Raw genomic sequence first — 25,475 nt, 5'->3', positions numbered from 1 at the left:
TGAAGTATGTGCTTTGACTCGGTTATATTCATGGATTCATCACTTCTTGACATGTAATTGAGTTTTTAGTTTATGAATCCGCGGTACGTATATGTTGTACTGATAAAAACTTCTTTTAATTCTGTTTTATTCATAGTTTTGCCACTTTATTTTGGTTTGATCCATGAGTACGTATGCGAAATACTGAAATGGATGCTAGTTTTGTTGCTGTGTTTTAATATTGTTATATTCTGGTCACATTTACAGGTTCAATATGTCCAACGGATACATATTCTATATGTAAGCAGTGAGGCAGATACATACTTAGATTTGTACGTAGTGTAGCAGATATGTACTCAGATTTGTAAGCAGTGTACCAGATATGTACTCAAATTTGTAAGCAGTGTAGACACACACGTTTGGTAGTAATGAGTATTATGGACATTTCCATATTTTAATTAATTTTGGACCTGCGGATAAAAAAAAGATCCGGTTGGACCCTAATATAAATAACTATATGAACCTAGGACCAAACAAGAAATTTTCCATTCAACAATAAGAGCGAAGTCAACCGAACACCATGAGAGTTGTCATTTGGGTAGCTCGGTTGTGATGCATTGTAGCAGCAGTGTGAAGATCATTCACTATCTTACAACCTTCATATGCGGGATTATTACTTCCATCCAAGCATGCGAGAAAGTCAGGGTGATGAACTAGGTGCTTCACGAGAACGTGCTCAGAACATCCGAAAACTAAAGTTGGAGGCCTGGCTTAGGCACATTCAAGTTGAGCAGCAGTAACGGCTTATCCTGGTAAACATAAATTTGTTGGGTCATAGAGTGCATGATAATACCACTTTGGAATTAGCTCTTTTTTCTGGATGGGACGTTAGGTAATCCCCTTTTACACTGATTAATTCAGGATATCCATGACATATTTGCCATATCTTTTTTTTCTGGATTCGACCAATCAAATCATATACTTGCTTTATCTTATATTATGTCCTCATAATGTTACGCTATATAAGTTTCCCTCGCCAAAATGACATAAAATAGGTCGACAGCATATTTTCCACAGATGATTCTCTTCCCGTGATATGATTCTTGATAATATCCGTTGATAAAAACAATCCAGAAGATCTTGTGTCAAGCCTCTGAACAATTGAGATGTGTCCTATGGACCGACCATATCTTGCCGCATCAACTTATTTTTTAATTCCCCATCAAGTTCAAGATGCATCCGTCCACAACTCACAAACATCCCCACCAAAATTCATCGTTTTGCCTCTTCTTTGGGGTCAAAGCTGCAAAAGTATATACAATAAATTGTTCTAACAATCTTTTTCTTTTGGCGAAAATGAATCATCTTTTTCTGTTGGAGTACACTAAGTGAGACCCTAGTGTGACAAGTGTGGCACAGCAAATTGACCACGTTACATGTACACTTTACACATGGAATGAACTGAGTAGAAAAGGTAGCTAGGTTAAGTCTGTCTGACGTTGGCTCAGTGGCTTCCTTCTTGTTATTACTGTTTAGGATTTCCAAAAGAAGTTCACATGGTAGGGCACATCTCTTGGATTATTAGAAACTTTTCTTTCTTTCTTTTGAACTGTTCATTCATGCATCTCAATCATGATCAAGTGACCAAAATTCTTGCTATAGATTTTTTAATAATATCTTAGACTGATCTATAACTCTATCTTGGGCTTCATCTCATCTTTGAACAAATAAAGTTGCACAGATCGTGGAGCGAGTGGAATCAAAAGAAAATGCTATTCTTCAAAAACGAAAAAGAAAAAAGAAAATGTTGATGATGAATACGAAGAATCTCTTTCATTTATATCTAGTTTTTATATATTAGAAGGAGAGACCCAGTGCAAATTTATATCCACGAAAGTAATCCCTCGTTTCCAACTTGAACTCGTATCAAGAACGCAGGGTCCCTTCCACTACCTGCATGGGCGGAGCCAGACTTCTGACTAAGGGGGAGCAAAACAATTCTAGGGGGTGCAAGCTAGGTGAAATGGGCTTGGATGCCCAGCATTTTTCAAATTTTAGGCTTTGAAGCCATTTAAGAAGAACGATTTTAATGGGAACCAATCTTTTTCTGGGACCATTGTTTTATAAGGCCATCTATCCTATATTTATAGGGAATGTCCTAAAATATAAACATTACTAATTTACCCTTAATCCTAATTAGGATTATAACTAAACTAATAACTACCAAAATATAAATTTAACGTAATCTAATCTATTAACAAAAAATCAAAATTAGACCCTACCCTAGCCGCACAAGCAGGTTTTGGGAGAATTTTTTTTTCTTCTCTTCTTCTTCTTCCTTTCAACATCGTCTTCATCGATTAATCGTCGATTCATAAAATTTTCATCGTCGATTAATCAATCGAATATAAGAATGGTTCTTCGAAAGAAAACCCCAAGACTCCCTGGAAAAGGTCCCGAATTAGCACATCTAGCAAATTTCCCAAATGAATTTGAGATTAATAAAGAAGTGGTACCGGAAAGTGAAGTCATAATCGGCTATAATAGACGCAAGAAGAACCCTGAAACTACCATGGCAAAAATCCGCAGGTATTTTCCCACAAACCCATTACTTTTAATTTGATTTTGATTCGTTAAATTGAATAGAAATCATCAAATAGGGTTCAAATGAAAGTTACAGTGTGTTTTTCGGTTATGACGAGTTTCAAAAAAACCCTAGCTTTCTAACCGAACTTCCTGAAAGGAAGAACACGAAGAACAGTTCGGTTCCATGAAATTTAGAATTAGGTTACCGAACTGGTAGTTCGGTTGGTTCGCGAAAAATATTAAAACTGTTTTTCAACCGAACTTTGCCTTAATTACCAATTTTTTTTTTGAAACTTTGTAACCGAACTCTGCTATTTTGCCCACTATGTTGAGTTTGGCTTTAACTAACTTTACTCTCAGTGGATATATGGACTTCGGTTGGTTCGCATAAAGTGTTAAAAATGTTTTCTAACCTAACTTTACCTTTATTACAAAAAAAAAATGAAACTTTGTAACCGAACTCTGCTATTTGGACCACTATGTTGAGTTTGGCTTTAACCGAACTTTACCCTCAGTGGATATATGGACTTCCGTTTGTTCGCATATTTTTTTTAAATTTTTTTCGTAAATGAACTCTTCCCTAATTGCATAGTGTTGAGTTCGGTTTGTTCGCAAAAAACCTGACAAACCGAACTATTCCCTAATTGCATACATGTTGAGTTCGGTTTTTCGCAAAATAACCTGACTAACCGAACGGTTACCTAATAGTGACCAATGTCGAGTTCGGTTTGTTCGTAAAAAAACTTAAGTAACCGAACTATACTCTGGAACACAAAATTAGAGTTGACCTATTTTTCGTGAACTTTTGCTACTAACCAAACCTTATGCTGAGAACCTTTATGTTGCGTCTGATTTAGTCAATCATTTATCGGTTAAGATAATATCTTTTGTTTTCTTCATTAGTGGCAAAGGAAAAAAATCCAACCAACCTTTAGTAGAAGATAAGAGAACTCCCACGCCTCGAGGCAAAGTACACTTAGGTGCCAATAAGCGTGGAACCAAAAATGCTAAGTTTGGAGGTGGGTCATTACCGGGTGTTGTCATCCAAAATAATGTCAATAGAAATACTATTGACAATGTAATCCAACAAGTTAATCAAGAGATTATGGAATATATGGGTACTCAAGAACATAATCAAGGTGGAGAAGAGGAACCACCTAAACAAGAAGAAGAAGAAAATGAAAATGAAGCGAATGACAATGATGACAGTGAAGAAGACGAGGAAGATGGAGATAAGGATGGAGATAATGAAGATGGCAAATCAGGGGAGGACTCGGATGAAGAGGATGAGGAAGAGGAACAAGGAGAAATAATTCAAAAAAAATCCTAGAAAGATGCCTAAAAAGGCTTGTGCTAGATATGCATACATTCCTGATGACAGTTTGTGTTTGCCACCAAAGAACCCAACTTATGGTACTCCAAGAGATGGAGGGGAGGTATTGTTTGGCTAGAAAAACTCATGGGCTGTCAAGATCTTTGCGACAAAGGTATTGAATCTTAACCATCAAGATTTTTCAGTCGTTTTATTATATTTTGACATATATTTTTCACAAACTATTAGTATATATAATATATGATATTGTTTTTGTAGGATCATAATAATGCGGTTAGTGTTTTGAAACGTTATAAGAACAAGATACACTACAACAAAACATGGTTTTTACAATGGAAAATATCGTCGAAAATATTTTATTTTGCGTCACAAAATTATTGTTGTGACGCTTTTTTGCTGTCAGTCAATGCGTTATAAAAGGAGGTGTTGCGAATAATCCGACCGACGCTAAAAGCGTCACTTATGCCGAGGGTTTTTTTGTAGCATACTTTTCTATCACAAAATCAATTTATGAGTCAGAAAAGTCTATTTTTCCATTTATCGATAAATTACTCATTTTTGTCATAAAAATTAAACTTTTATTATTTTATTATTTTTTAATTAATATGACATTTTATTTTTATGATAATGCGGAGAATTCTGAAAATTTACAATTTGTTGTTCTTAATTAAGAATCTTCGATAAAAAATTCTGAATAATCAATAGTTATCAAAGGTCATGAGCAGACACTGTATGCTGAACATCGATCAGAAAATGATGATATAATTTCCGGTTAACAAAAAATAGAATTTAAACATACAAACAAAGCAATTGACTTTGTACATAGTACATTTCCATCGGAAAAAATAATTGTACAAGGAATACCAAATACATACAAACTTTGTTGAACTAAATATTTATACATTCTAAATCTGTTGATTTCTTCATAATTAAAGCGTATTAGCTTTGGACAACCGAATTCTTGATCTCATCCTCACAGTTGTTGTTGCTTAGAAGAATCTGGAATCGGTTCTAATTGTGGCTCTTCGACAATCATACTCAAATAACTTGTCTCTTCTCTCCAAAGAAGATTAAGATCTTTTGCTTACCAGTAAAATAAACTCCACCTACGGACAGTAGAAAAAACAAAAACGAAAATCCCATAAAACAAATAATGATTTTGATTGATCTAAAGTAACAGATAGATGGAACACCTACTTCTTCTTCTTTTTTGAAGCATAAGGAACACCTACTTTAACATCAATTAGATCTTTAACTTCTTACTCATGAGAGTATTTTTTATGTTTAATCCTCTTTTCTAATGCTCGTAGTGGCGGCTGATTTTGATTAAATGTAGGTCTAGAAGAAGAAAAACTAGAAGAAAGAAAAAAGAGAAGAAGATGATAAGCCAATATTAGGGTTAATTACTCTAAATATATGGAAAGAGAAATATCTTTCCTAAACAAATATATGGAAACAAATATTTGTGGGCTGGATTTTTGTTAACCAAAAATTAAAAAACGTGACTTTGAAAAGAAATGATTAACGTGTAATCCTATGAATCCACCAAGTTCCCTTGGCAAGTTAAGACGGTTACACGTAGGTGAATAGTTAGTTTTTCTTTTCCTTTAAGCATGGTGATTAGTTAATGATTTTAAGAAAGGATATCCGGGTGAATTAAAAGGTTACACCTCCTTTAAAACGGTTATAGTAAAAAATAATAATTTAATTTAATATTTATTTTATCAGTACTTTATTTTATTTTTCACATTTAATAACGTTGAAAAAAATATTTATTTATTTTTAAATTTTTTATTAACACGAATACTATTTCCTACGACTATACGAGAGCCACAAATTAATATATTAACATTATCATTGTACTCAGCTAACGCTATACATGTGCGATACAAGAAATATCACAAATGCATAATATTTATAACACATTTACGGGTGTTGAGAATATAATATCACGAATATTGTTGTTTGTTGTAGTGATATGGGATATATCAGATTAATGTGACGAGGTCTGGTTGGCGGTATTTGATTGTGTACTGTGGAACGCGATACAACATGAACACCAAAAGTTTGATACTGTCACTGTTTATGTATTTGCCGAGAGGCTTTATCCAGAGACGGATATCTTTCATCTACCGTTTGGCGAGATGGCAATAACTCCGGATGATTATCATCGAATCACAGGCCTACCAATTATGGGAACAAGTGTTTGAGAAGGCTACGATCCCTCGGTGAATTATGAAGCTCTTGAAAGTTGGTGGAAAAGTATCTAGATAAGGGGTGACCTAGATTTACTTCTAATGTCTTACCCAAAATAAAAAAGTGATCCCAAAAAAAAGCTGGTCCCCGAAATATGATTCTTTAAAAAGGACCTTGCTATACACTGGATCCGCCCTATACCTCCACTCCTATGGAGAAATTTTGTTGGTTGAAACCGTGCTTAAATATTGACCGTCATCAGAACACAACCCCCATAGATATAGTAGTTTCAAGAACTCCCAAATTCTTTTAGTTAACTTGTTTGCCTTCTTCAAACCCAACTGCGCTTAACATTGACCCAGTGAAGATTACCTTTTGTTCCCTTAATGCTCATCGGGTTGGGTGGTTTTGGGGGAGAGCTAATCCTCACCGTTTAGACCGTGAGTGTTGTAGACATTTGATGTCCCACCAGTGTGGAAAGACCTCCTCAGCGCCCTTGTTGCCCACTCTTCGCTCAACCAACTATACTGACATTTCGGCTTTCTATCTCGCTTCAAATCTCCCCATTAATCCGCTTCCCAATGCATCCCCACCATGTACATCCCGCCCGACCGATGCTTTCCGATCCGGAATAGTTGCCCAGGCTAAATCCATCGAGCCGCTGTTCTGACCCGGCCACCATCGGTATTCGACCGGTCGTTTTCTTTTTTGGGGACTAACTGACCTGCCAACAAGGGATTTACCGCCCTTGCTTGCATAGATCTATCTCCGATGAATTGAATTGAATTGAATTTTCTTTTCTTTGGGGACTAACTGACCTGCCAACAAGGGATTTACCGCCCTTGCTTGCAATGGTCTATTCCCTTTCTATTTAGGGGGATACCTGACCTGCCAACAAGAAATTTACCGCCCTTGCTTGCTATGGTTTATCCCTTTCTTCTTTTTTGGGGACGAACTGACCTGCCAACAAGGAATTTTCAGGGACCAACTGACCCTTGCTTGCAATGATCTATCCCCTCATGATAATCTGTAACGATCTGCAATTAATCTGCAAATTTGTTACAGATTATTACACAAATCCGCAATAATCCGTGACGCTCGTTTCCAATCTACGTGATGATTCGAGATCATTGTACTAATCTGCGGACTGTGCCTACTGCGCTTAACATTGACCATCATCTTTATATCAGCGGACTGTGCCTACTGCATGAAATTTCTGATAAATAGTGGCGTGCCTTAACGTTCGTTATGACGCTTAACCCCACGTATCCTGGCTATAGAGTAGTTTGACCATCCCAATATTCCGTGGATTGGCTGTATCTTAAATAGCTAATTTGCTGGTTCCTCAACCCAAATGATGCCGGGTTAGTCAAACTTAAACTAGGTAATTTATTGTAAATCATTCTCTGGTAATTTGTCGGATATCCCCACCTGCTTTCAAGTCATGAGCCACTGACCTGCATTGAGAAAGGAGCACCTGTGCAGGCTAGCTAGACAGGGGACCCCTTTTGCACATTCTATGATATATTCGTTTGGCAAATTGGTGTGGACAACCAAATTCTCTTTTCAAGTTTTTAAAATTTGAATCTGCCTTGAAGCAGGCTAGTGATTATTTAGGATTTTGAGGCTTAAGTAATCAGTTTAGATTTTGAGGTTTAACTTTGTTCTGCCAACAATTGTAACGGAAACAAAAGTAAGTTCACATATGTTAGTAACTATAATCAACCTTCCCCTCCAAATCCGTTAAATGTTCTACTTATTGAAAAAATAGTAGGAAGTTAAAAAAATAAAAAAAATAGACAGTTGGGTAATAAAACTATTTTTCAAATATTTTTCTATTTTATACGACGTGTTCTAATTCATTACACTGAAATTTTATGTTTTGTGCTCAACCGCTAAAAGCATCAAATATGAACAATGAAATTTGATTTTATGAGTTAAAATCTGAAGGCTCATCTGCTTGCGCCGAACTATTGAGCATATCAAACCTAAACCATCACATTTGGTTTATGAATTAAAATCTATAACTCATGTATTTGAGTCCATCATTGAGCGCATCAAACTTGAATTATCATGGGGGTTAGGACCTAATATTAGTTGATCTGTTGTCAATTTGAGTGTTGAATTTGGAGAGGCATCTAGGGGTTAGTTTTATACACCTTGTTTGTTGCATTTGACTCAGAATCTGAACGTGTATGGTTCATGTTTGACTCAGCCCGTACTATAGGTCAGGTCGTTTATATATTCATTTTTTTTTGAGGTCTAACTCGAAATCTAACTCCGCTCATGCGTCTAACTTGAAATTATTCGTTGAGCACGCATCTGAGTAATCCTCGTACTCAATAATTTTTGAATGTTATGAGATAGGTTCAGATGAATCGAAGTTAGACTAGTTAGTTCAATTAGAAAATACAAACAGTTACTCTTATAATAAGATGAAGGCCTACTAGATGCATACACGGTGGATACTTCTCAGAGGATCAAATTGTTTATATGAAAATGCCTACAATACGCTTTACCAACTAGACAAAAGATCATCTATTGAAAACAAGTGTGTCTTATGTAATGGTGCTGTTGAATATACTTATCACCTCTTTTTTGATTGTGATTATGCAAAGGCAGTATGGAATCTTCAACCAATGGCTTCACAGGGAGTATCTCAAACTCTAAACTCTCATAATTTGAACAATACTTTCTTGCATAAATATAATGAATGGATAGCAGGGGATATGAATTCAATCTCCATGGCTCTTGATGCAACCAAATGTTAGTTTATATGGAAGGAGAGATTCCTTAGATTCTTTGAGGATAAATCCAGAACTCCTGAACAACTTGCTTTAGACATAACAAGACACTATGATTACTAGCATCCAACACATCTTGCATACTACAACCCAATCACATGTCAGACACATCAAACCTATACCTTTATGGCAATTTCCAAAAGTGAACACTGTTAAGATAAACTGTGATGCTTCTTGGATTTTAGAAAATACCAATGCATGTTTTGGCTTTGTGATTCGCAACTGGACATGAACTTTCAAAGGAGCCGAATCAGGAATCTTCATAACTTCCACTGCTAAAGAAGAAGTTCTAATTCTCCTTCAAGCTACAAATTGGGCCATCACAAACAACTTACAAAACCTGGTCATTGAGGGAGACAACCAAGCAATCATAAAGTACTTACAAGAAGAAAATTCAACAATCCAATGGCAAATTCTGGCAATATTGGAGGAAGTAAGGAAACAAACAACAAACTTAACACACTTTTTGGCTTTCAATTTCGTAAACAGAAAAAGCTAACAGAGTAGCTGATCTCTTAGCAAAGAATGGGAGGAAGAACAATAGACAGCAGTCTTGGCTAGAACAACCCCCCGCCCCCCGCCCCCCTCCGGTTTTTAATTCCTTCAATTGCTTTTGATACTGAAAAAGCTTATGCATTATGTAATCTTGGTAACTCTGTTGTAATCTTTTCAGAAGAAACTAATCTAAGAGATTCAGTCATCAGAAGAACAATTCACACTGAATAGGTTACATATGAGACTGAATCAAGCGATTAGTTTCTCTCTGTTTTATCAATCTACTTATCTTCGAAAAAAATAAAAAATAAGATGAAGGCGTTGAGGGAAAGAATCCTCTGCTAGAGCCCTGCTGTCTGATGGCCAATTCACTCTGCATAGGTTTATTAAGGATTTTCCATTAAGTATTAAGTATGAGCAATTTGATTATCTTGATATAAACCTAAACCTAAAGTAAATGTACTTTGGTTCCCTAAAGTACTACTATAATTTAATGAATTAAGAAGATCGATAAAAAAGAGATTGAATTGTCCCTGACGTATTGGCATATACAATTATCACGCTTTCGTTCCCTCATTGGTATGAATCAACATTTTTGTTGTACTCTTTTTCATATCTTTCATTCCCTAGATCACCCAGTACGCGTGATTTGTTGAAACATTGATCAATAATTCTCTTAATTGGATCCGCTCAAGTTTATATAATCAGGAAATCAAATATGCTTCTTTACGCCGTAATAATTATTTTGTTTGTCGGAAGTACAATGCTGTCGATGACTACGTTTCGCTTTGTGGTTGGCTGTTGGAAGTCGCAAAAGACTCATCCATACATACTATAATTATGCAACCAGTTCGTACGTTTTTCACTCTTTCATTCTTTACAATTTCTTTTTCTATTTGTTTATCCACCTATTAATTTTTTCTTCTATTTGTTTATCTAGCTATTGGTGATTTAATGTATACTCCTCTGAGGTCCAAGAGCATAGCTCACTGCTATCCCATCAACTTCAGTAAAGAGGAAATCAGGGGTTTAATCCCTGTTGTCGTAAAGATTTGTGGTAGATTAGTTGTATAGTGGGTTGATCAGTGTTGGGTCTGGTAGTGGGGCCAGTCCAACTGGTTGGGTTCGGATAGGGATTTGGGTCCGGCTTTCGCGTATCAAAAAAAAATGATGATGAAAGCACAGATATCATTAGAATTATGCTGCTGCATTTGATGATTTTATTCGTATATGCGAAAATTCAAATATTTTTTTCTTTTTTTTTGATCGAAAAGGAAGATTTATTATAAGAAGAAGGAATATACGAGCAATTCTATTATATCAGGTAGGTGAAGCAATGAAAAAAATGATAAACTAACAGAGAATTATAAGAAAATTGTCTGCCAATTAGACATTACAGTATTGGGAAAGATTAGATGAAATCTGCGACCTGCCGCCGCTTCCCAAGTTAAAACCGAAGAAGTGGCTTCGTAGATGAGATAATCATATGTTTTGAACCTAAAATTCAAAGACTCAATATGAAAATCTTGTAAGTCCTTTGTGTTTTCTCAGACTCAAAGACAATACATTCTTCTCTGTTTATTGTATTCATGAAAGAGCATGTAGCATTCCATGTTCAAAACTCTTGAACCGCTCATTAAACCTAAGTCCTGGATCAAATGATACTGTTGAGATTATTAGTCCCATATTATCTGGGCATTTAAGATCATGCGGTTTATAATCCCTTAGGGCCTCTTCATTTATTGTCAATTGGTTGTGAGTTGGATGCCCGTATTCTAATATGTTATCATAACCAAGCCCTGTATTAGACGTGAGACCCAGTAAGATCCAAGAAGACAGGGAAACCATACAGCGGTCCATATAAGGTGTGGAGCTACTCCACTTATTGCCAATTGGTTTTGAGTTGGATGCCCATATTCTAACATGGTATCAGAGTAGGCTATTTGCGACGAGTCATTGACCGCGCCTTTACTCTGCGTCACCCGTTTTATTGTCCACGTGTTAGACCCAAGGAGGCTACGCGTGAGGGGGCGTGTTGAGATTATTAGTCCCACATTGTTTGGGCAATCTAAGATTCTGCGGTTTATAATCCTTAGACCTCTCCACCCATTTCCAATTGGTTTTGAGTTGGATGCCCATATTCTAACATGGTATCAGAGCAGGCTATTTGCGACGAGTCATTTGACCGCGCCTTTACTCCGCGTCATCCGATTTAATTGTCCACGTGTTAGACCCAACGAGGCTACACTTAAGGGGGACTGTTGAGATTATTAGTCCCACATTATCTGGGCATCTAAGATCTTGCGGTTTATAATCCCTTAAGGCCTCTCCACTTATTACCAATTGGTTGTGAGTTGGATGCCCGTATTCTAATATGTTATCACAGCCAAGTCCTGTATGAGACGTGAGATCCAGTAAGATTCAAAAAAGCAGGGCAACTATATATCGATCCATATAAGATGTGAAACTACTCCACTTATTGTCAATTGGTTTTGAGTTGGATGCCATTTTCTAACATATACCCATCAATCACCATGTAGTAAGAAAAATAAAATGCCCTCAAAAGGCAGTTAATGATATTGAGCCACAAGCAAACACGACACTAGTTATTGTACTTATGTTATCTTAAAGCTAAATGGCATGCGTATGGACGGTACAAGATACCCACAGCTCGTATACGTCAGCTTAGATTAGATTAAACTGGGAAGTTGAATCTCTGCATTGTAACCAATTATATGTACTCGCCAATAATTTTTGTACGAATCGGTGATATAACTATCCTTTCAAATTAGCAAAATAAACAACATATCTAACTTTAGAAATAAAATTAGTACTAGGACCAGATCACGCCGACGTAAAGGCTGACGTTTACGGAGGATATTTTGCATTTTCTAATTAAGTCGTCCATGTACTACGGATCCCAAAAGGGTCCCTAAGCATCTAGGGCCTCAACCTTGTAGCATTGTATATACTAAATCGTCTACCTATGGCTACTATACTTACTTGTTAGTCGCCAGTGTACATATACTATTATAACCAAATTGTTTTTTCCTTCTTGATCTATGTCAAAAGCGATTTTGTAAGCAGTTTTAACGCGCAATCAGGACCATTAGGACCATATATAATGAAGGTTTAGTGGTCCAACTAGCATAAACTAATGCGTAACCTTAATTAACATGCGACTTAAACTAATGCATAACTTTAATTAACATGCGACTTAAAGTAATGATATTGTTATTAACAGTCTTAAGTGAAAGCCTGATTATTTATTTTATCCTTAACTTTTTTCTTTTTCCAAGTTCCGAACATGTCTATCTCATTGTTTGTTCTCTGCTATCATCTTGGAAATGTGTATGTCTTGTTGAATGTTTTGAACCATCAAACTTGGAAGACTTGTCGGTTTAGGGAAACAGGAAAACAGCATGGGATAGAGAGATAAGAATGGGAAAGACAGCCGAGTTGCTTGTTGTTACTGGTGATGATAAGGGGTTTGGTTTTTGAGTCGTGGCTGGTTAGTTGGGTTTAGTGGTAGATCCCCTGGTTTTCTGTTGTTCAGGCTTTGGGTTTTTCTTTTGTTGTTTTTTCCCTTTTCAACTTTCTTGTTTGGTGGCTAGCCCTAGTGCTCTATGGTAAATTTTCTCTCTTCTTAATATATCTTCAATTTACCCAGCAAAAAAAAATTGGGTTTAGTGGGGACTGAACTCATCATAAAACAGAGAAAAAGAGAAGTAAGCCAACTTTTTTCCATTTGAAAGGAGATTTAGAATTAGAAGACACCTTGATATGAGGAATTGAATTACTGGGACAGGTTGGAAATGAATCTATGAAATGAATCTAAAACATCATAAGAAAAACTCTAAATCATTTTGTAGTTACACGAAATCGTACAACTAACACCCAAATAAATTTATGAAATGAATCTAAAACATCATAAAAAAAACTCTAAATCATTTTCATTAGAAGATGGAACAAATACAAAATGGACGAAGGAAAATCCTAACTTGGAGAACAAAATAACTTTCTCTTCTTAAATTCTTATCTCAGTTCTCAAAAAGATCTCTCTTACAATGGCTTTTTGTCCTTTTTATAGAGGTTACTAGTGGAGGACAGCTAATAGAACCCTTATTTTTCGAATCTGGGAGAACGTTATAATCGCCCTTCATTATATTTGACGCGCTCACTTTTTAACCACCTCGCTGATCTTCACACTTTTGGTGTGACTTGGTGACGTCATCTCACTCGTCAGCAAAATGTAATTAGCGCGCCATATTCACCTTATATCAAATGTATACCTTCGCCTTACTATTAGGTGTGCTGTATTTTGCATCCACATTTTTCCACTTCTCGTATCGTTCTTTTTGAAGGAAAGAGCGGTAAGAGAAGCCTTAATTTTCCGCATCAACTTTGTCTTTTCGCATTCTCTTAGATCCACCGACATGTTTCCGTAATTTCCGTATGATCTTCTACACGTGTTGACTTTATCACTCATTGATTGACACGTCTTCCATTAAATCTCCTTTTTACTGGTAACAACGCTCTTCTTATCTCTCCTCTAATTAATGCGCCTGTGAGATGAAATATCTCGGGAAAAAAAATGAAATCCTTTATCTACCCTAATACGTCTTGATTATCCTTTTTTACCTTCTTTCCTCTGCAACTTAGTGGAATATGGGCTTTTTCCTGACCCACGTCCACGACCCTCACTGGCGGTCCATTGACCGCGGACTGGTCAAGGCGGTCATAGTTGTAGAAAAATCCTGGACCGCAGCTTCGAGCGCCAAATTTGGTCGTTGAATAATTTTTTTTTATTATTATTTTATTCCTCGCTCAAGGACACACACTTCGACAGATGAACCCAGATATTTCTATGGTTCAATTTTTCACGCATCATTATCCTTATCTCTTCATCCCTCTATTATTTCTCCATTATTTCTTTTTCTCTTCTTCTCGAGAGGGCAGCTATTTTTCATTCTTCTCCATCACCAACACAGACCACCCAAACACCATCCACTACTTCCATCACCACACCGACACCTTCTTCTTCTTCCCTGATTTAGTTAGTAGACACAAATCTATGAAACCCCAAGAACCCTAGAATTAAAATCTAGATTTGTTCTTACTTCACAAAGCTTTATCCTAACCCATTTCAGCATTTTCTTCTTTAAATCATCATTCTCGTTACGATCTTGATCATCAAATTCATCAGGTATGATGTACCGAAGCTTTATTTTATTGGTTTGTTGCAGGATATAACCCTTCAAGAAGCCGAAACAGGACAACATTACTTTAGACACTGAACTCGTTGAAAATCCTATCTATATCCTGGAGCTTAGGTTTTAGGCTTCTTATCGCGGACAGACATTTGCTAAGACTGGTAATTTCTTTAAACTTTTCACTAAGTCTCATATTTCTTGATAATGGGTAGTTAAGATGGTTTGGAATTTTCTTCATACTCTTGCTGGAGTAGATGCAGTACGGGGAATGATGTACTACAGGAATTCAATTATGCTCCAGAGCAATTTGGAAAGGATTTCTCTGGGAGATTTGCATTCTTGGTTCCATATATTATTTTCTTGGTTGAGTCATGTTAGGAGATTCCCTAATGTTGGGAATTACAGATATGGAAGCCACACTCTCAGCAAAGGAGGCCTTTGACACTCAAGATTTTGAGTTGTCCCCTGAAGCTTGAGCGCAGACATTGTCAATTCATCCATAATTACTTATGAAATGATGCGTATAAAGCTTTTGCAACATTGGTGACCTAGACTGGTATTGTTTTTCTATATACCGATAATTATGAGCTTTCCATATCAGTGTTACACTACTCATCATAAATATCAGCAATTCACTATCTCATCAACCTCCATTGCCATACCATCACCATTTTACCTCCAGAACAAACAGTTGCATTCTTATAAATCAGTAAGCCGACATGTGTTTGTTTTTGATGTTCTTCGGCGGTTTTCATTTTTCCAGCGGTATATTTACTCACGTTAGTGACCTAACGTTATAAAAAAAATATGTTCATTCATCTCATCTCCGTGAAATGATATTTTGTGAACCACTTCTTAATTTGTTTTTTTTGGATACACACTTCTTAATTTCTTATATAACTACATCCCGTGTTCCTAATAAGGAATAAAACCTGGAACCTTCTTGATTAATTGACTAATTTATCTATGGTTTGGTACAGTTATTCTTGTGGACCTGGCTGCCTCACGTGATCATGCGTGGAATAGTGATATGGAAAGTCCTCGACAAAGCTTAAGATAGTGGTCTTTCAGTCCCACAAATATGTATCTCTACGTGATCCTTCGCTCAAGTTTTCAGTGGAATATTCTGAGTTACGGTTTAACTTTACTTGTTTACTCCTTCAGGAGATAACTACCAATCTTGGATTAGCTAAATTTTCTAATTCTCATTTTGTGCGTTTGTTATGCAACGGCCTCTTATTGAATGATGAACAACCTACTATATACTGATGCATATGAAATGAAGCTTTCTCCATTTGAGGCAGTGGGTACCAACAATTCCTCATTTGGATATTATTTTTACCATATGCTATCTTTGACTACACGATCAGTAATTTCTTAAGATGAATATTTTCCACTACATAGTTCTTCTATTTCTGAATGTATATTTCCTTCTTTGGATGTCATTGATGAGTTGGAGCTCGAAAAACATAGAAGATGGACCAGCGCCGCTCGGATACAGGTAAATCACAAGAACCCATCTGATGGAAATTGTTTATACTTTATAGAAACACTTAAGGTTCCTAGGTAATTATTTAGTATTTATACCTAAAACCTAGCTTAAGAATACATAATGAAACTTTGCTGATATTATGAGTTATTTAATATTTGGTACTGTAATGAAAGTATGCGAAAACAGAAGTTACATGTACATGTATAGCAGGAAGGGTCAATCTTAGATTTTGATGGACTTGCCTTTGATAAAATTTTATTGTTTGACAAGTTTTAAAAGCAATTCACATTTGGGTTTCTTAAAGAAAGTCGATGGCTATGTTTATATTTAGATTAAACAGTCTTATGCGTATCTTTTTTATTGGTCTTACAAGCTGGCATCTGGGAATGGATCAACACAAGTTGAAAGAAAATTATTTATGTTGACTTGATTTTATATGACCAACCATGTTAAAAGCGATATCAGGTGATAGCAAAGAAGAAGATTGTCCCTTCCATTATTGTTAAGTTCCACATTTTATAGAAGGCAGGAAAAATACTAACAACAACAAGAACACACTAGCTTGCACTTGTGGAAACCTGAAACACCTGGTCTAGCTTTTGAGTTTCATTTGCACGGCAAGGAACGAGAACTCATAATTTTTGTTGGCTTACCGTTTTTTCTTTCCTATGAGATTGCCGAATAAGAACATAGATGTTACGATCCACATTTTAGAGTACTATCACAGGAGTTTTTTCTGTTAAGATATCGTTGGTTTGTCCAGTTGGTGTCGACTAACGAAACTATATGTTTGGAATTACAGTTTCTGAATGTTCTGTAATAAAGATGTTACCATTGGCACATCGATGGTAACAATGAATTTTAACCATGGAAATAATCATTCGTTGGGAGAACCTTACTGGACTCTATCATCCATTGCCATGTGGTGTGGGATATTCCCAAATGTTCAAGTCAGTTTATTTTTACTTACCGTTGTTTTCTTTTTACTTATGTATATTAAATATTAATAAACCAAATATCTCCAAATATTGATTGTTTGATAGTTACCGGATTAGACTAGTAACTTACTGCCATAATTTTACAATCTTAGGAGTTCATTGCATTTCACTACGACTAAATATTAGATAGTTTTTACATAATAACGCACAACTCTAGAAGTGTATCTCTTAAATACTTGGTTGTCAGACTAGTTATAGCATGTCATACAAATAATTTCACAACTGTGAACAACAATGAACTAAAAACTGTTCTCTTGAAAACTGCTTTTCAGAAGTTGTTGCTTCCTAGGTTGTACTCAATGTTCCTGAAACCAGAGTTGATGATGCACAATTCGAGGAGAATGAAATTTATGCACTTGATATGGTTTCCATCACAAGGGAGGGGAGAAAATCATTTTGCTGTTTAATCAATATAGTTTTTTAGTTCATCTTCTTGTAATCTAATCCTAGAACTACAAATTATACTGGTTAGAACTACAAATTTTAATTCTTTGTGTCCAATGAATCAATGAATGTTAAGTTGAATGATTATTTATGTGCAAATTTAATTTGATTCTCATTTTCATTTATTTGAATTTGGTTTTCATTTGAATTCTAATTTGAGTTTCATTTGAATTCTAATTTGAGTTTCATTTGATTCTCATTTGAATTTGATTTTCATTTGATTCTCCTTTGAGATTCATTTGTGTTTGAATTCAGATTTATTCAGATTCAATCAGGCCAGACAGCCAATCTGAATCATTTTTTTTTATTAAGATTTATATCTATGACCGATGAATGTCAGTCATAAATCATTGACTGCTAAAATCAGTCGTTGATATAAGATTTTTAACGATCCTCAGAGACACGTCAGAAAAAAACGCTCAAACAGTTTCGACTGACAAAGCAAGTCATAGATACGAGTTAAATGACTTGCTTTGTCGGTCGCGAAACTGTTGATTTCCACTAGTGCCTTCTGCTTCTGTTCTTCTGCTACTACTTAATTCACCATCTTTTTTATCCCTTCTTTTAAAATTTATCATTCTCTCTTTCAGTTTTAGTCTCATCATTTTGAAATCTTGATTAACTTAATCTTGCTTGATTTGATCATCCTTTGGTTTCAGATTTTCTGAACTTTCTTTCATATTCCCATACTTTAAATAGCTCCTCGAGCAGGACAAAAACATCTAAAGGAACTCGTTAGAGTGAAAGATGAACTTAAACTCAAAGGAATTACTCTGACAATTCCTAACGGTTCGAGTCATAATACCGTGCTTGGACTTGATTGGTTTTCATTTGAGCAATGGAATGACCAGAGAGTCATTATTTTTCCTTGGACAACTTTCTGCTGGGCTCCCTATTTCCCTTTATAATCCTGAAATCCCCTTTTTTTATGATCTATTAGCAAATATCAAATTTTCTCATGGAATATTCCAGTTAAGCGGCGACAATATTAGGATTATGGTGGAGTATTCTCGTCGCGATGCTGGTTTAGAGTCTTTATATCCTCAATATGTGAAAGTTCCGCCCAATAAGGAAGAATAAACCGTGGAAAATTTCTTAAAACATTATGATGTTTCCCTTGTTACCCATGAACGCCACCGCTAGGGTATCCGTTTGATGAAGGCGGATGGTTTCGCGGAGCATGAATATATTATGCGTGAAGTTGACTTTCACAACAAAGCCAATGATTCTGCTCGCTTATCGAAGGATACTCACTGATTAAAATTTCTTCTTATCATGGAGGGCCCTTACATAACTGGTATAGGTGTTCATGGATCAATCCTCCCTCTTCCTGATAGACTTACTACTTATAAACCTTAGATTTTTAATTGGCCCGAGGAAAAGAAAGAAGTATGCCTACTTTGATTCCGCCCTTTAATTCATTTTTCTTTTCGTTTCGCTTCCTTAATTTATTCATTGCTGCCTATTCCGGATGTCGAAGAAGAAAAATAAGAATAACTTGTTAAAGGAGTCACCTTGCGCTCCGAGGAAGTAAGATATAATCTAATTTTTTTTAACAATATTTTTGCCTCTGTTTTTTATCTAACATGGAGCTTGCAGGTCGACAAAAACTCTAAATCATTTTCATTAGAAGATAGAACAAATACAAAATGGATAAAGGAAAACCCTAACATGGAGAACAAAATAACTTTCTCTCTCCTAAAATTCTTATCTCAGTTCTCAAAAAAGATCTCTTTTTTTATAATGGCTTCTTGTCCCTTTTATAGAGGTTACATAGTGGAGGACAGCTAATAAAAACCTTATTTTCGGATCTGAGAGGGCGTTATAATCACCCTCCATTATATTTGCCGCACTCACATTTTAACCATCACGTTGATCTTCACACTTTTGGTGTGACTTGGTGACGTCATCTCATTCGTCAACAAAATGTAATGAGCGCGTCATATTTTCCTTATATCAAATGTATATTTTTTCCTTACTATTACTATTAGGTGTGCGGTATTTTGCGCCCACACATCTGTTTTTCTTGTTCAATGCTGCTAAAGCGAAATAAAGTTAGAGGATAGGAATAATAAACCAATGGGAGAATTGGAACCGGAAAAAATGAGACCGCAAGAGAGAGAGAGAGCTGCTTGTGATCCCTTCTTATATAAACGATCAACAGGCCTTCACTTCTTCTTCACTCAGAAAATCTTAGCAAAAATCTTCTAATATAACCATTAAGATTTTATACTCTCGTGGGAGTGATGATGATAAAAAAAAAAAGGAGAAGAAGAAGAAGGGGTCTAGCTAGCCATATAGCTGGTAAGGGTCAAAGGAAGATCATATATTCAATTCAAGTAGTACTATGACGTACTAAGCACGGTAGTAGTACATGTATGATTTTATTTGCATAGGTTTATATGGTGACAGAAGAGAGTGAGCCCACATGGTTTTCCTGTATGAGTGTTCCCATACTTGAAGCACTGCGTGCTTACTCTCTATCTGTCAACCCAACCACCTTATCTGAACTATCTCTTGCAGGATCCGTTTCTTTCTTACTTCAATGGCTTCTTCATCAGAGTATACCTCACAAGGGTTTCTTTAGATTATTTTCATTTTAGGTGTAGGTACACGAAATAGGTTCGCCACGTGTCGGATATAAAGGGAAGAAATAGGGATAGAAAATCTCATTAAAAGATCCGGTCAGAAACTTGTCAATTCAGATGTCAGAATTATCTCGTCGACGATCATCCTTGAGAAGTACAAAAATAGTACGTGCAGAAGCAAGGAAACTCGCACCAAGTTGAAGTATCCAATAAGATATCAAGGACGAAGTCGTAAGGGACGGAGTAAGATTACTTGGCTGAAAAGACAATCCACGAGATAGATAAATTGTGGAGCAAGAAAGAGACAGGTGTCCCGACAAACCCATGTGAAGTAAGCGAAAGAAGGGGAAAAACTTTATGGAAAACGGTCTGGACGAAGTGAAAAGCACCACCGAGAGAATGTGACGAGATAAAATGAGCTGTGTTCCATTAGAGTTATATGGCCTATAAATAGAGGTCCTTGAGCAATGTTTCGGGGATGGGATTTTCGGAGAGTGGGAGATCTTAGTTGAGAGAGAGAGATTAGGGTTTCCTTGTATTGAAGAACTTGTATCTTTGTTACTTTGAATGATTCATCAATAAGATATCGGTGTTTATATTAATTGGTATGCCTTATATCTTAGCGATTATCACTGTGGGTGTACTACTAGATTTCCAGTAGTTACACTTTGGCGTCCAGAAACAGGGAACTTAGATTGGGGATTCGTCCTCATCTAAGGAGTGGAGAGAAGCTGAAGTTGTACGAGAGAGATCTTAGTGAGACGTCCCTTTTTAAGACTAGGGTTTAAAGGATAGCCGATATTGAAACTAGGATAAGTTGATGACCAGAACACCAGATCGAGCGGCACACATGATAGCGACGAGGAGAAGAAACGATTGTAGTCCAAAAGAGGAGGAAGAATGGAAAGAGGAGGAACATCGTTTGCAAGGGAAAGACAGGGCGTGGACCAGCGGCGGACCGAGGAGGCCAACAAAGATAATTTTAGAGAGGGATCTGTACACACTTCCGACACGGAAACCGTAGCAGGAGAAGAGATGAATCGTGAGGAAATGGAGGAGAATATTGGTGAAGAATACATGACGTTGGATCAGCTAAGGGAGACACTCCTCCTAGAGAGGGAGCGAGACAAGGATCTAACAGAGAAACATGCCCGATTGACAAGACAGAACGCTAGGTTGGTGTTGCAGAATCGCCAGCTGAACGAGGAAGCGGCAGCCGAAGACACGGATTCAGAGGTGGAAACGATTTTATCAGGAGAAAAGGAGTTACGACGAGGAAGATACACCCGCGAGGACGATGGAGGAGAGCGAAGAAAAAAGCGACTAAATATCAAGATGGAAGATCAAAGGTGGAGGTACAAATAAGGACGGAGGCATGAGAAAAAAGAGAGGAGAAGAGAAGATGAAAGACAACGCGAATTCAACCGGAAGGATGAGGAAGAAAGGAGGCATGGTGAAGGAAGGCTCAGTGTGATGAGAGGATACCGTTGGGAGAGAAACGAAGGGAACTTGAACCAGGAAGTCTTGGATGAGATGCGAGATATGAGAATACTGATAAAAAATTCGTGAAGAGGCAGCAGAGTGTAGTTGGCGGAGGAAATAGAAGAGGCCGATAAATCTCCATTTACCTATGAGATAATGTACGCGGACATCCCAGAGAAATGCGTGCTTCCAACGCTACCAAGCATATTCAGCGGATCTGAGAGTGGTGTGCAGCACTTGAAGAAATACACCCTTTCGTTGATGCAATGGGGACAAAATGATGCGGTACTTTGTCGATACTTCCCTGCGAGCTTGGCCGGGGAAGCATTGGCCTGGTTCTATGGGCTACTAGAAAGATCAATTTCGTCGTTCAAACACTTACAGAGGAAATTCCTGACCACTTATATAACTAACAACATTTTGACGCCAGGAATTGAAACTCTATTCAATTTGAGATGGAGACCCACAGAAATCCTGCGAGGATTCATGACGAGGTGGAGAACGGTATGCAGCGAGCTTGCAGGGAGAGTTGATGAGAAAAATTTCATCTTAGATTTCGTGAACGCTTTAATACCAACTGACCTGCTGTACACTCAAATATTCATTATTCGAAACTCGTTGACGATGAATGAATTGGGAGAATATCAATAGGAGTACATAGCCTTGGAAGAAAAGCAGAAGCAAGTTAGCGAAGTGGCACCGATTCCAGCAAAAGAAGGAAATTCAAGGCTATTACCAAGGACAGTGCATGTCGTGGAGAATGATTCGAAACATGAAAAGAGAGATCCTTTAACTCCAGTCCAGGCAAAACTTGTAGTTGTATCAAGTGGATATCAAGAATGGATCGATCAACAAAGGTATGAGGAGTCAAGACGAAGGAATTACGAGCCACGAAGTTACAATACAGGGTATCAACAAAGGAAGAATCAAGGACCTAGATTCGGAGAGCGGAGACTAAATGCACCAGATTTCGAGGATTTGAAGCTCCCTAGGCTTAACACGACTGTGGAAAAGGTATGGGAGGCAATAGTATTAACAGAGGAGATCCCACCACCACCCAATTTGGGAAGAGAGCCACCCGCGGAGACCAGGAGTCATGAGTTCTGCAAATATCTTCGTTTTCATGGACACACATGAGGGACTGTCGAAACATTCGACGAATTATACTTCGTTTGATAGAGCAGGGAAAACTCGCACATTTTTTGGAAGGCTATGTTCCACCACTACCACCACTTCGTGACAATCAGCAGATATACTGAATTGAAAAAGATCGGGGAGTACAAAAGCCAAACTGTAATACGATAATACATGCAGCGAAGAGCATCCGAAATTTCCATGACAACATACTTAAAAGAGTACATAAGTGTGACTTCGAAGGAAACGAAATATTCAACGTTACAACAAGAGAACCATTAGAGGAATGGCTGAAGAGAGAAATAACGTTCTCAGCAAAGGATGCACCAGAAGGAGGAAATTCTCACACAAACCCCTTGGTTCTAACCCTGGATTTTGGGAAGTACTCAAAGTGAGAAGAAGATTAAACCGAAAAGAAGAAAATCTGGGCAATTGACAGAATCTTGGTAGATACCAGGAGCTCGGTCGATATACTCTTTTATCATACCTTTAGAACCATGGGGTACAAGGACTCGGACCTCGTGCCTTCAACGTACAACATATATGGATTTAATGGAATATCATTTAAGACGAAAGGAGAATTAGTTGTAAAAACTTTCGTTGGCGAGCTGGAAACGAAAGTCACAGTCTGCGTGATAGACATAGACTCATCTTACAATGCTCTCATAGGGAGACCATGGATACACGGGATAAAACGGATTGCATAAACATATCATCAGGCAATACGGTTTCCCATGCCAAGTGCAATTAGCGAGATAAGAGGAGATCTTATGGAAGCACAAGATTGCGTCAAGAAGGATGTCCATAACTATGAGGAGAAACAAAGAAAGAAAATCGAGCAAAGGAAGAAGGCATGCGAAGAAAGAAGAGTGGAGCAACTGATGGTATTAACAATTAGAAAGTGTGAAGAGTTGGACGCAACACAGAGGAAACTATATGAGGAGGTAAAAATGACGAGTGATGGTGAGAAGGAACGCGAGATGACTCCATAAAAGGGAGGTTAAGATGAGGTAAAGCAACGCGGAAAGGAAAAACGGCTGAAGGAAGCGAGGCACCGAGAAGTGAGAAAGAAACCCCTATCGTTAAATAAAAGCAAACCCCGTGAGTAAGAGCAAATATAAACACTTCTAAACATAAAAGGGCGTTGGAACAAGAGGCTGAGGGAAGCGTTGAATTGCATGATTCTCTAGGTAAAGGGAAAAAGGCTTACGAAGAAGAAGAAAAGGAACGATTTAAGGAGGAACTCTATCAAGAAACACGAAAGAAGGAAGACTCAGTGAAGGAACGCATAAGGTTGGAAAGAAAAAATGAGAAGCTTATAATTAAAAACAATCATTTAAAAAGGAAGCAAGAGAAGAGTAGCGCACGAAGAGGAGAATATGCCTTCAAAAAGATAGCTGAAGAATGTCGCGACTACCAGCGAGATAACAAGGGGCGATGGGAGCAGAATGAACGAGAAGACTTAAAGAGAGCCATAGAGAATAGTAGAAGGGAATTCATAGAAAGAGAGTATTTAATGCAGCAGTAGGTGGTGGCCGGCAAGAGAGGAAATAATACCCAAATAATAGAAAAGACAACCGGGCTGCAACCGGAACTAATAAACAAATGTGCAAGAAGCAAACCATGCAAACCAGAAATAGCAACACTGTTCTCGTTAAGGAAAAGAGAAAATGAAAATTTGCGAAGTCTAGAGGCAAGGTGGGACGCGATATGCAGAGAACTAAAAGGAATAATTTCAGAGGAAGATTTAGTGCGCTCATTCATCTATGTGTTATCAGCTAGGCAGCCATTATTCACGACATTGTTTTAGATCAGGAACGAAGTGAAGATGAAAGAATTGAAAATATATCAGTCTGAACACATTCGCATGGAAAAATCACACTAATAATCGATGAAGAGCGATATAAACCAGATGAATGTAGTTAATTCAATCTATCAATTGATAATGTATCAAATTTCAAAAGAATATCAATGAAATTTCCATAAATTTCCATAAATCGTATCATGAATATAAATTTCACAAGAGCAAAGTAAGACCTCACATTAGGAGGAAAATAAGATTCATGAAATAAGCAGTTTCTAGGGAAACTTAAAACCTTCTCCTAGGAAGGCTGAGAATCCATGGCACGCACCCTAGTTCGCATGAAAGTGCAAGAGGCAAGACCTAACACATGTCGTTAACAACTCTTAGAGAAATAATATAGGGGAAATGATAAGACCTATCTGTTGAGGGTCCCTTTTTATGATGGACTTCAGTAAGAGGTGCAGAAATATGACCAAGGCGTCGACGTATTCGGTTGAGCTGCGGGTGTCTGGGACGTCTGGAGCGTTACCGGCCATGTACATATGGAAAGTCTTGGATACGATGCACTCGATATCAAAAAAACCTCACTTAGGATGTGGCTTCGTAACCCCAAGACGTATCGGCGAAGGTGATAAGAAGCCACGAAAACAACTGAATTTCGTAATAACTGGATGGGAGGAGACCAACATGCATGTTCCTTGAAGGGGCAATCAGGGGGAATATAAAGGGAAAGCACCCTCCATATTAGGGAGCTGTGTGACTAAAAAAGACGGCAATATCATGGGGCTAACGTTGATGGGAATGGCTAGGCATGTCGCATTGTCGCGGAGAAAAATAAAATAAATGTTAATATGAGGTAGATGGATTATTATTCGCAAGGGTAATAAGCGCCTGATACTTCGTCGAATTAAAATCCTAAAAAAGGAT

General features: G+C 37.2%; 2 protein-coding genes and 2 long non-coding RNA genes across 6 annotated transcripts; 3 read left to right on the top strand and 1 right to left on the bottom strand.

Moving 5' to 3' along the window:
• Positions 1-2,392: 2,392 nt before the first annotated feature.
• On the top strand, positions 2,393-3,895 carry LOC113351124 (probable ATP-dependent RNA helicase ddx56). Its single transcript, XM_026595175.1, has 2 exons — positions 2,393-2,568; positions 3,628-3,895. The coding sequence occupies exons 1-2, from the start codon at positions 2,393-2,395 to the stop codon at positions 3,893-3,895; spliced, it is 444 nt and encodes a 147-aa protein (XP_026450960.1).
• A 799-nt stretch (positions 3,896-4,694) lies between these two features.
• On the bottom strand, positions 4,695-5,271 carry LOC113353348. The gene is made up of 2 exons (XR_003361222.1): positions 5,096-5,271; positions 4,695-5,004 (listed from the first exon to the last, which is right to left on the bottom strand). It is a non-coding gene; the product is annotated as an uncharacterized LOC113353348 (long non-coding RNA).
• A 9,076-nt stretch (positions 5,272-14,347) lies between these two features.
• LOC113353347 lies at positions 14,348-17,624 on the top strand. Of its 3 annotated transcripts, XR_003361220.1 has the most exons (5): positions 14,348-14,767; positions 14,861-15,162; positions 15,587-16,107; positions 16,901-17,048; positions 17,369-17,624. It is a non-coding gene; the product is annotated as an uncharacterized LOC113353347 (long non-coding RNA). The 3 variants fall into 3 exon arrangements; XR_003361221.1 differs by lacking the exon at positions 16,901-17,048; XR_003361219.1 differs by having other exon boundaries at positions 16,901-17,624.
• Positions 17,625-21,766: 4,142 nt separating this feature from the next.
• LOC113351123 lies at positions 21,767-22,747 on the top strand. Its single transcript, XM_026595174.1, has 2 exons — positions 21,767-22,114; positions 22,262-22,747. The coding sequence occupies exons 1-2, from the start codon at positions 21,767-21,769 to the stop codon at positions 22,745-22,747; spliced, it is 834 nt and encodes a 277-aa protein (XP_026450959.1).
• The last annotated feature ends 2,728 nt before the right edge of the window (positions 22,748-25,475 follow it).

Source organism: Papaver somniferum, chromosome 2 (genome assembly GCF_003573695.1).
Source record: "Papaver somniferum cultivar HN1 chromosome 2, ASM357369v1, whole genome shotgun sequence".
NCBI classification, from domain to species: Eukaryota; Viridiplantae; Streptophyta; class Magnoliopsida; order Ranunculales; family Papaveraceae; genus Papaver; species Papaver somniferum.
The sequence above is the reverse complement of the archived record's forward strand: the minus strand, read 5'-3'. Positions and strand labels throughout refer to the sequence as shown.

Bases quoted from the DNA above. Each gene is read 5' to 3' on its own strand.
- LOC113351124 (XM_026595175.1), top strand. From the start codon at position 2,393: ATGGTTCTTCGAAAGAAAACCCCAAGACTCCCTGGAAAAGGTCCCGAA. The intron at 2,569-3,627 runs GTATTTTCCCAC...TAATGTCAATAG, and splicing joins ACCATGGCAAAAATCCGCAG to AAATACTATTGACAATGTAA.
- LOC113351123 (XM_026595174.1), top strand. From the start codon at position 21,767: ATGTACGCGGACATCCCAGAGAAATGCGTGCTTCCAACGCTACCAAGC. The intron at 22,115-22,261 runs GTATGCAGCGAG...GAATATCAATAG, and splicing joins TCATGACGAGGTGGAGAACG to GAGTACATAGCCTTGGAAGA.